We start from the raw sequence: 11,933 nt of genomic DNA on the forward strand, positions 1-11,933 counted from the left end.
AATTTGTCAAAATGACTGCAATTTTCCTATACTTTATGATTTATCAGTCGGTAGACTGATACACTTTTGCGAAGATGCCTAAAAATTGCTTCAGATTTAAATGTTTCCCATATTTTTAACGAACATTGTGTTCCACCCCAGTGGATTAATCGAATTAAATTTAAAGTCTACAGTTTTTTTAGAAGTCTAAAAAATTTTGTCCAGATCGGGTCAGATTTAAATATATGTATAAGGGAATATAAACCTTTACATATAGCACCCAACACATTGGAAGTAAAGGGTGATACGGTCAAAATTTGGTCAATATAAACTTGACGTATTTCTTTCAATTTTGCATTTAAAAAACCTGAACACCCCTCATTTTGAAGGTGTGTGTGTGTAGAATGTTGCTCCTATTTTGATTTTGAAATTCACTCTTCAGTTGTCAAAATGCCGTCGAAGCAAGAAGAGCAGCGTATCAAAATTTTGCTCGCGCATCGCGAAAATCCGAGCTACTCGCACGCAAAGCTGGCAAAATCGCTAAAAGTTGCCAAATCAACCGTTACAAATGTAATTAAAGTGTTTGGGGAACGTTTATCGACAGCCAGGAAGTCTGGATCGGGGAGAAATCGAAAACCGGATGCCGCTGAGACGACAAAGAGAGTTGCCGGTAGTTTCAAGCGAAACCCCAACCTCTCTCTCCGAGATGCCGCAAATAAGCTGGGTGTATCGTCTACAACCGTGCATCGAGCCAAAAAACGAGCCGGACGAGCCGCGATGATAAACAAAATACGACGGCCAAAGCGCGATCCCGGAGGCTGTACACGACGATGCTGACGAAGTTTGACTGCGTGGTAATGGACGACGAAACCTACGTCAAAGCCGACTACAAGCAGCTTCCGGGACAGAAGTTTCATACGGCAAAAGGAAGGGGAAAGGTAGCAGATATTTTCAAGCACATAAAACTGTCAAAGTTCGCAAAGAAATATCTGGTTTGGCAAGCCATCTGTACCTGTGGCTTGAAAAGCAGTATTTTCATAGCTTCCGGGACTGTCAACCAAGAAATTTACGTGAAAGAGTGTTTGAATAAACGTCTGCTGTCTTTCCTGAAGAAACACGGTTGTTCCGTACTGTTTTGGCCGGATTTGACATCTTGCCATTACGGTAAAAAGGCCATGGAGTGGTACGCCGCCAACAACGTGCAGGTGGTTCCCAAGGACAAGAACCCTCCCAACACGCCAGAGCTCCGCCCAATTGAGAAATACTGGGCTATTGTCAAGCGGAACCTAAAGAAGACCAAAAAACTGCTAAGGACGAGCAGTGGACAAGGTGGCTGTACAAAAATTTCACCGATTTACACGCGTTTTCCCTTGACCAAATTTTGACCGTATCACCCTATATTTGATATGCTAAAGAAAATGTGGATCTGCAAAAGGGTGCAGGGTATAATATAGTCGTCCTCGCCCGACTTTGGACTTTCGTTACTTGTTATTAATAATATGTTGGTCGAAAATCGGGTTAAATTACTTGGATGGTGTAAAAGAACGAATGCACCGATTTTAACCAAGCTAAATATTTAGTGTAGGTATTTGAAATAATTAATGGTTTTTGAACAAAAACCAAAACTAAAAACAAGTAAGTAAAGTAGAAAGTCGGGCGGGGACGACTATATCATACCCTAAACCACCCTTACTGAATTAGTAATCTTAAGCATTGCCAGGGAAAATGTTTGGTTTACCCTACAAGGACAAAAAAAGTTCCCTGCGTTTCCATACATTCCCAAACAATTTTCCCTACAATATTTTTCGTTAATCTTAGAACAATTTTTGTTTTGTAAAATTTGTTTAAATTTTCAAAATAAAACTGGTTCTAAGTACTTTATTATCTTAAAACATGAAAATGCAACGTATATAATTAATTTGCATTACCACCACGGTTGCCACAGTTGGTAGAATTCTACCAAAAATAGTATTTTTTTTTTAAATCTCTATAAAAATAAAATATTGGAAAAAGTTTCTATAAACAAATTTTTTTGAGAAATTTTTCTATAGAAATAAAATTTTGATAATAAATTCTATAGAAATAAAATTTTGAGAAAAGATTACATAGAAATAAAATTTTGACAAAATGTTTTATACAAATAATATTTTGAAAAAAAAGTCTATAGAAATACAATTTTGACAAAATTTTGTATAGAAAAAAAATGTTGACAAAATTTTCTACAGGAATAAAGTTTTGACAAAAATTTCTATAGAAATATTTGATTGGTAAATTTTTGGTAATCTTCAAATTTTGTTAGATTTTTTTGGCACGAGTGGTAACTGTTGTTACCACACATTGTTAAAGATCAAGATTTGTCGCCTTCTAATTTCCTCCAAAATATAAAAATTATTACAAATTATGTTGAGTGCTAAATATTAGAAAAAACCTAAATATAGAGAATTTCTCCTACTTCTAGCAACACTGGCTGTAGTTGATATTGCACCTACAGAGTTAGTATGCCACTAATATTGAGCCCATTATTAAACAAGTATATACGGCCGTAAGTTCGGCCAGGCCGAAGCTTATGTACCCTCCATCATGGATTGCGTAGAAACTTCTTCTAAACACTGCAACACTGGCAAGGTATCTTAAAACCTCCTAACACCATCTTCTACATTGTATGTAAGTCCATACGTGGTATATATTAAATCAAAAAAGATCAATCCAATACGTATATAATTCAGTTTGACAAAGTACCCAGCAAAAACTAGGTAACCACAACTCATTACATTTTGCATTACCAGTAGTCAAACTGTCATTACACTTTGCATTACATTGCGGTGAGTTATAATGACTTTCTTGTAATGACAATAATAAGTAGTTATCGGTAATTTGTGATGATTATTCTCAAAATGTAATGCAGTTGACCGATAATTTCATAATAAAATAGAATAAATAATGACATAATTTAGCATAAATATTAACATAATTGTGCTTTATGTTTAAATGAGTCAAAAATAATATAATATGTAAGAGTAATTCTTGAGATTTTCCGTTTAGAAACATTCTTCATAATAATGGTGTTTTATATGTGTAATCTTATCACACAAATATTGAATAAATGCTGTATTAGGTATATTATAATGTAGTTTTAGAATTTAACTCCCTGAAACAATTCAAAAATGTTTCTGTATTAGTCATGAAATTAATTTTATCTGCTTTATATAGTTTTGTGATTGATGTTACATGTTTTGTACAACGTTATATTCCCTGTATCAAAGTAGTGAAAGCTTTTAAAGTTAAGTGACATCAAAGTAACGCTCGTTATCGCTAGCGTATTTAATTGTGTTTTGAAATGTCGTAGCTGCCACAATTGTATGCATCGCCGGCGAAATTACATACGTGTGTTTAATCGATTACAAATAAAAAAACAGCGCGCTTTTTCTCGATAAGTGTATGTGAGTTTGTAAAAGAAAATACAGAAATTAAAAGTTTGTGATTGTGCATTTCGTTGAAAAAAAAAAACTTCATTAAATACAGCAGGTCAGTCAATTATTCAAAAACTACAAATGATTACCAAGCGGCATCACAGGAGACTGGTAAAATCGGAGAGGGAAAAATTTTTGAAATTAATGGATGGATCTCAAGCTTTTGTTGATAATAGTGATTTCAATGTTAGAAAGGAGCAGCCAACGAATTTGCCAGACAGGTGTACAGAAGTTTCCCTTGCGGCTTCATCTGTGACAAGCGACAACTCCGTTGACGATATTTCCCTGTCCGAGAATAACAATCCACAAGAAAGTGATGAATTGTCTCTATCTGAAAAATTGAAATTTTGGTTTCTGAAGCACAAACCTACTGTGCAGTGTACTCGTAGTATTTTGAAGATTCTGAAAACAGAAAATTTGGACGTTCCAGTATCAGTAAAAGGTTTACTGGGCCAAAAGGAAAAATGCAATGACCGCACCGTTTCTCCGGGAAAATATGTGCATATTGGACTTAAAAGGCAGATAATAAAATTTGCACACAGCATTCCTTCTAGCATTTGTGAACTTGTGTTGGACATCGGAATTGATGGTTTATCCCTTTTTAAAAGTTGTCCACTCGAAGTGTGGCCAATTCTTGGTCACGTAAAAAATATTAAAGATTCCCATGTATTCATGATTGGATATTATGTTGGAAAAAAAAAACCACATGACATAAACAGTTTTCTACATGACTTTGTAAATGAATACTCCAGTTTTCAAACAAGTGGGTTGCTGGTCAATGAAAGGCGGTTAAAATTAAGTATACGAGCTTTTGTATGCGATGCTCCAGCGAAATCATTTGTTTGCGGTATAAAAGGACACGTCTCATTTAATGGATGCGCCAAATGCCAACAATGCGGTCAAAGAATCGATAATGTAAACACTTACTCTGTTTTACCTGGTTTAAGCCGAAATGACGACGACTTTCGTTTAAGAAAGTATAATAACTTCCATACCAAGATGCACCAAAATATGGAACTGAGCTTAGAAAAGATCGGAATTGGAATGATATCGCAGTTTCCTATTGACTGCATGCACGCAATAGATCTAGGCGTTATAAAAAAAATTCTTGCTCGTATTACAAACAAAACTGCAATTTTACCAGTTTCCTCAAAAGCTATACTATCTATTTCAGATAGTTTACTAGCTCTAAAGCCATATATCCCACGAGAATTTGCTCGTAAGCCGAGAACTCTTGTGGAAATTTCAAGATGGAAGGCTACCGAGTTCCGACAATTTGTTTTGTATACAGGAATAGTAGTTTTGAAAGACAATTTACCCGATGAGCTGTATGAACATTTCCTTTTACTTCACGTAGCATACAGAATTTTACTCCTTTCACCGTGCAATGCGAAAATCGAACAAGCACAACAAATATTGAATAATTTTGTAGAAATATTTCCAGTGGTTTATGGACGATCCAGTGTGTCATACAATGTACACTCTCTTTTGCATTTACCAGAATGTGTGAAGCAATTTGGAAACCTAAATGATTTCTCAGCATATTGTTTCGAAAACTTTATGCAAATTATAAAAAGATCTGTAAGAATGTCGAGACACGTAATACAGCAAATTTACAACTCATTCGCTAATACATATATCGTACCCGAAAGACCGTCTTTGGGTCCAAGATTTCATAGAAAAATTATACAATCAATACTGACCACTAAAGGATATTTTAGTTGCAAATCACCTGATAACGTATGTCTAATGAATAATAAAACTTTTTTAAATATTTCGAAAATTATAGACGAATCAACATTTCAAGCAAATACATTCAAAACTTCAGAAAGCTTTTATACCAATCCAATAAATTCTGAAGAATTGGACATTGTCTTCGCTGAAACTGACTACGAGGAGAAGCAACAGTACTCGTTTACAGACATATTGGCCAAAGTTGTAAAAATTCCATACAAGAGTGGTTTCGTTCTTATTCCCCAAATACACTCTTTTTGTTAGAATTCTCATTTGAAATGGACAACGCAAAGAGGCAAAAACTTTCAAAAAGTAAAAGTTCGGCTTGCAATAATACCAATGATGAACTTTTTTTGGCAATACGTGCAGAAATTAACCATATTAAAGGTAAAATGAATAGCAAGGATCGGCATGCAAATTGTAATTGTTATTCATTTCAGATTTAATCAAACAAAAGGAACAGATTGACGAAACAAGATACAACATGGTTTTACGTAAGTCTCTTCTACTTCGTAGTACTATACGGGTCGTTCAGTAAACCAGGAATTCATTTTTCGTAGAGACTCTAGCGAATCAAAATTTAACGATTAGCAATTTATTGGCCGAACAAAAAGTTGCATTACAGTCCCTTTCCAAAAGTGTAAATGGAGTATCACTACAATTTTTATCCATGTTTCCAATCGAGACGGAGGCAGAACTTAATAAGTTTGAACGCACAATCAATGAAGACAACAGAGATCATATCGTATGTATTGAAACTACTAAAACTATTGCACTTATGGTATATCCATTAACCGATACCTCAACTACTAGTGAATATAAATTGAACGGATGTAATCTAGTCAATTTATATGTAAAATTCTTATGGTTTGGATGAAGCGCTATATTCATTGTCCGCATCTGAAAAGAAAGTTTTAATGTCAAATGTAAATGGCTCATCAGCAAGCGTTGTGATTAATCGTCATAAATAATGTTGAATGCATTTTTTGTCATTGTGCTATAATGATACATACTATTAGATGCGGATACCACTATTTTTTTTTTACATGAACATGGTCCCCTCCAATACTTAATTATTTGTTTTTCTTTTCAAGGTAACATCAATTCGATCACTCCTAATTGGAAAAGGAATTGTAAAAGGACTTACATCGATAATAAAGCAAAACTTACTACTTGAGTACAATTTTCAAGGTATACATAACAAAAAGCCTTTACGAAATTTCAAAAATCTTATGAAAGTTCTTGAAAGTAAGTGAACATGTTAGAAAATAAAACTCGAATTTCTTCTTCATTAATATTTTTCCTTTTAATAGTGGCATCATTCAATACTGTACAAGATAACAAAGACACATTCGAAGACAGCATAAGAAAGGCCATAAAAAATGCGAAAAATCGTCATTTCAAAAATAAGTGCATAAGTGAAAAATCTAAGTCATCATCCAATGAAGATCCTATAGTCTAATAATTGTTTTGAATTTATAGATATAGTGTAATTGATCTAATGTGAAAACCACAGAATTATATCGCATGATTGCGTAACCAATGTTCCTTTTGTTTTTAAGATATCTCTTGATTAAGCCTTTTATATTTTCTTTTGTTAAATTTCTTAAAATTTAACCACTATACACAACCTTTATATATTAGTTTATATTTTACTGTAGAAAAATATGTTTTGTTTCAAAAACTATTCGATAAAAAACCATCCATGTATGCAATTACATAATTTTCATTCCAAAAATATTAACATATAAGTTCACGTTAAATAATTCTTAATAAAAATGACTGAACGTTTAATGAATTAGTACCAAAACATCGTTGGTATTTTATTTGTACAATATTCTTTCCTATTCATGTAGCGTAGCATCGCAATGCAGTATTTAAACGTCGTTTTTTTGGTCCATTAGAACCAGTGGGAGAAGTAATTATTTTCAAGGATTGGATACCTGAGATAATAAGTGGTTATTTTTCAAACTTTGGTATATCTATGAATAAGTGGTTACATATTAGGTGATTATATGTTTTAAATTCACTACTTATTTTATGGCCGAAGGTATGCCTGGGGTGAAGTACTTTCCTCCTAGGACATGCGTATGTAAATGTAATCCGGAGCGATGCCAATTTATAAGTGGTTATTTCTTTTTTATTAGGCTTACCTACAAGATTACCGGGTAATGAGAGTTTTTGCTGGGTAGACATAAAATTTTGACAAAATTTTCTACAGAAATAAAATTTTAACAAAATTTTCTATAGAAATAAAATTTTCTATAGAAATAAAAATTTTGACAAAATTTTCTATAGAAAAAAAATTTGACAAAAATTTCTACAGAAATAAAATTTTAACAAAATTTTCTATAGAAATAGACTATTGACAAAATATTCTATAGAAATAAAATCTTGGTAGATTGTTTTTGGCTCGAGTGGCAACCATGATTATGAACCGAATAAAATTTGAACAAAATTTTCTATAGAACTAAAATTTGGACAATGATGAAAATTCTATTATGAACCGCATAAAATTTTAACAAAATTTTCTCTAGAAATAAAATTTTGACAAAATTTTCTATAGAAATAAAATTTTGACAAAATTTTCTATAGAAATAATATTTTGACAAAATTTTCTATATAAATAAAATTTTGGTAGATTATTTTTGGCTCTAGTGGCAACCATGATTATGAACCGATATGGACCAATTTTTGTGTGATTGGACGAATTGTTGTATGGTTGTTAGCGACCATATACTAACACCACGTTCCTAATTTGAACCGGATCGGATGAATTTTGCTCCTCCAAGAGGCTCCGGAGGTCAATTCGGGAGAACGTTTTATATGGGGGCTATATATAATTATGGACCGATATGGACCAATTCTGGCACGATTGTTAAAGATCATATACTAACACCATGTTCAAAATTACAACCGGATTGGATGAAATTTGCTTCTCTTGGAGACTTCGCAAGCCAAATCTGGGGATCGGCTTATATGGGGGCTATATATAATTATGAACCGATGTGGACCAATTTTTGCATGGTTATTAGAGACCATATAACAATATCATGTACCTAATTTCAGGCGGATCGGATGAAATTTGCTTCTCTTTGAGGCTCCGCAACCCAAATCTGGGGATCGGTTTATATGGGGGCTATATATAATAATGGACCGATGTTGACCAATTTTTGCGTGATTGTTAGAGACCATCTACCAACACCATGTACCAAATTTCAGCCGGATCGGATGAAATATGCTTCTCTTAGAGGCTCCACAAGCCAAATCTGGGGATCGGTTTATATGGGGGCTATATATAATTATGGACCGATATGGACCAATTTTTGCATGATTGTTGGAGACCATCTACCAACACCATGTTCCAAATTTCAGGCGGATCGGATGAAATATGCTTCTCTTAGAGGCTCCACAAGCCAAATCTGGGGATCGGTTTATATGGGGGCTATATATAATTATGGACCGATGTGGACCAATTTTTGCATGATTGTTAGAGACCATCTACCAACACCATGTACCAAATTTCAGCCGGATCGGATGAAATTTGCTTCTCTTTTAGGCTCCACAAGCCAAATCTGGGGATCGGTTTATATGGGGGCTATATATAATTATGAACCGATGTGGACCAATTTTTGCATGGTTGTTAAAGACCATATACCAACACCATATACCAAATTTCAGCCGGATCGAATGAAATATGCTTCTGTTAGAGGCTCCACAAGCCAAATAAGGGGGCTATACGTAAAAGTGGACCGATATGGCCCATTTTCAATACCATCCGACCTACATCGATAACAACTACTTGTGCCAAGTTTCAAGTCGATAGCTTGTTTCGTTCGGAAGTTAGCGTGATTTCAACAGACGGACGGACGGACGGACATGCTTAGATCGACTCAGAATTTCACCACGACCCAGAATATATATACTTTATGGGGTCTTAGAGCAATATTTCGATGTGTTACAAACGGAATGACAAAGTTAATATACCCCCATCCTATGATGGAGGGTATAAAAAGAGAAAATCGCTCAATTAGTGTGGGTATTAAATCCAAAATAATCGAGCAATATTCGTATGTAAGAGCTACAAGTACGTATAAATACGATCGGCTAGTATATCAAAATTTGAGTAACATTGGTATTAAGAGTATAAGAGTATTATGGCCAAATTTGGGAAAATCGAGCGATGTATATATATGGAAGCTATATGTAAATCTGACCCAATTTGCATAATATTTTTCGGGTTTGATTAATACCACAAAAGGTTACCATGTGCAAAATATGAGTAAGATCAGTTAAGAAATGAGGCCTCTATGGTCAAACACAAGGTTATTAGGGGCAAATTTTTCAAAATCGGGCGATACATATATGGGAGCTATATCTACATCTGAACTGATTTCGATGAAATTTTGCACATACCGTTAGTACTGTAGAGGACTGGATCTAGCCAACTTTGAGTAACTTAAGACCGGATAATACATAAGGGTTCTATGGCCACATTTGGGAAAATCGGGCTATACATATATATGGGAGCTATATCTCAATCTGAACCGATAGAGTGTATTATTGAATCAAAAAATAAAATTTAAAATGCTTTCACTTTTGGAGGATATTTTTGGTAAAAATCTCTCATTTGTTGTTATAAATGGGGAAGGTATTTGGATGGACGAGTTTTTGTTACGTTTTATGTTAATTTTATGAGGTTTGAGTTTTCGATTTTAGTTTATGTTTGGTAATAAGTATCATCCACAAAAATAAAATTCTGTAATCTTTGTACATTAGCCTTATTTGTTCAATTGTTTATACCCTCCACCATAGGACTTTGTCATCCCTTTTGTAACACATCGAAATATTATATTTTGTCCGATTCGGTTAAAATTTTATAGGTTATATTATTATATGGTCTCTAACAAACATGCAAAAATTTATCCATATCGGTCCATAATTATATGTAGCCCCCATATAAGCCGATCCCAGATTTGAACTCCGGAGCCTCTTGGAGGAGCAAAAGTCATCCGATATGGTTGAAATTTGGTACGTGATGGTAGTATATGATATTTAACAGCCATGCCAAAATTGGTCCATATCAGTCCATAATCATATATAGCCCTCATATAAGCCGATACCAGATTTGAACTCCGGAGCCTCTTGGAGGAGCAAATGTCATCCGATCCGTTTGAAATTTGGTACGTGGTGTTATTATATGGTCTCTAACAACTATACAAAGATTGGTCCATATCGGCCCATAATTATACATAGCCCATATAGAAGGTTAGGTTAGGTTAGGTGGCAGCCCGATGTATCAGGCTCACTTAGGCTATTCAGTCCATTGTGATACCACATTGGTAAACTTCTCTCTTATCACTGAGTGCTGGCCGATGCCATGTTAAGCTCAATGACAAGGGACCTCCTTTTTATAGCCGAGTCCGAACGGCGTTCCACATTGCATTGAAACCACTTAGAGAAGCTTTGAAACCCTCAGAAATGTCACCAGCATTACTGAGGTGGGATAATCCACCGCTGAAAAACTTTGTGGTGTTCGGTCGAAGCAGGAATCGAACCCACGACCTTGTGTATGCAAGGCGGGCATGCTAACCATTGCACCACTGTGGCTCCCTAGCCCATGTATGAACGATCCCCTAATTTGACCTCGGGTGCACATTTTTTGGAAGCGCAAATTTCATCAGATTCGGCTGAAATTTGGTACGTTGTGTCTTAGTGGCACTTTGAGGACTTGTAATAAAAAATTATATCTCTGAATTTCATTTCTGGTTTTGATTTTGTTTTTTTAATTTTTGTTAGTTTTCCATTCAAAAAATATAATTTCCCTAATTAAAAAAGAAAATAACGGTATTTTTTCAAACGTTTGTAAAACTGGTGAAAATTTCAATTTTTGTTTCCTTTTTGTCGATCTTGGTGGAAAATATTATAAGTCTAAATTTCATTTGTTTGTTTTTTGATTTTGGTGTCTATTTGTTGTTAGTATTCAATTCGAAAATAAAAGTTTGCTAATTTTGTCACCAAGGGATTTTTGTCAAAAAGGGAAATATTTTCAAATTTGATGTTTTACAAACTTCTGAAAAATAATGTTACTTTTTCAAAATGAGCAAAATTTTAGTTTTGGAATGGAAATATAACAACAAATATAAACCAAAATCAAAAAGAGAAAGTCGTCAAAATACCATCAAGATGAACAAAAAGGGGAAAAAATTAAATTTTCACCTGTTTTACAAACTTTTGCAAAAATTACGTTACTGTTTTTGAAATTATCAAAATTTTATTTTTGGAATTGAAAGATTCCAACAAATATAAAACAAAATCAAAAACACAAATGAAATTCAAATATATAATTTTTTCTTATAAGTCCTTTTTCTGCAATACAAACAATGTAGAAGAAATTATACGATTTTATAAATGTTTAAATTTTTTACCTTTCACCTGGACGGAGAATCAAACCGCGGACCATGCACTTTGTAAGCCAACACACTAACCACTGAGCTATGTACCTGTTATGGTCATCAATAGATAAATATCCATATAAGTTATATTTGTATAGCATAGCTTGTGGCGCCCACGAACCGAATAAACAAAGTTTATTTAACGGAAAAAAACATTTAGTTTGGCATCGTGGGTTCGATCCCTGCTTCGACCAAAGTTTTTTTCTTTAACATATATTCCAGATATGTTCGGAAGATTCCGAAAAAATGTTCAACATTACATTGTAGTATATTAAATTTTGAACTGTAAACTGTG

General features: G+C 34.0%; 1 protein-coding gene across 3 annotated transcripts; it reads left to right on the forward strand.

Annotated features, from left to right (window-relative positions):
- Nucleotides 1-3,218: 3,218 nt before the first annotated feature.
- Nucleotides 3,219-6,993, forward strand: LOC142221943 (uncharacterized). Of its 3 annotated transcripts, XM_075291832.1 has the most exons (7): nucleotides 3,219-3,504; nucleotides 5,239-5,384; nucleotides 5,448-5,570; nucleotides 5,624-5,677; nucleotides 5,744-5,928; nucleotides 6,278-6,431; nucleotides 6,497-6,993. In XM_075291832.1, the coding sequence occupies exons 3-7, from the start codon at nucleotides 5,462-5,464 to the stop codon at nucleotides 6,643-6,645; spliced, it is 651 nt and encodes a 216-aa protein (XP_075147947.1). In that variant the 5' UTR covers nucleotides 3,219-3,504; nucleotides 5,239-5,384; nucleotides 5,448-5,461; the 3' UTR covers nucleotides 6,646-6,993. The 3 variants fall into 3 exon arrangements, with proteins under 3 accessions (XP_075147947.1, XP_075147946.1, XP_075147945.1); XM_075291831.1 differs by lacking the exons at nucleotides 3,219-3,504; nucleotides 5,744-5,928; nucleotides 6,497-6,993 and having other exon boundaries at nucleotides 3,511-5,384; nucleotides 6,278-6,322; XM_075291830.1 differs by lacking the exons at nucleotides 3,219-3,504; nucleotides 6,278-6,431; nucleotides 6,497-6,993 and having other exon boundaries at nucleotides 3,511-5,384; nucleotides 5,744-5,828.
- Nucleotides 6,994-11,933: the final 4,940 nt, after the last annotated feature.

The sequence above is a fragment of the Haematobia irritans genome, chromosome 1 (assembly GCF_050003625.1).
Source record: "Haematobia irritans isolate KBUSLIRL chromosome 1, ASM5000362v1, whole genome shotgun sequence".
NCBI classification, from domain to species: domain Eukaryota; kingdom Metazoa; phylum Arthropoda; class Insecta; order Diptera; family Muscidae; genus Haematobia; species Haematobia irritans.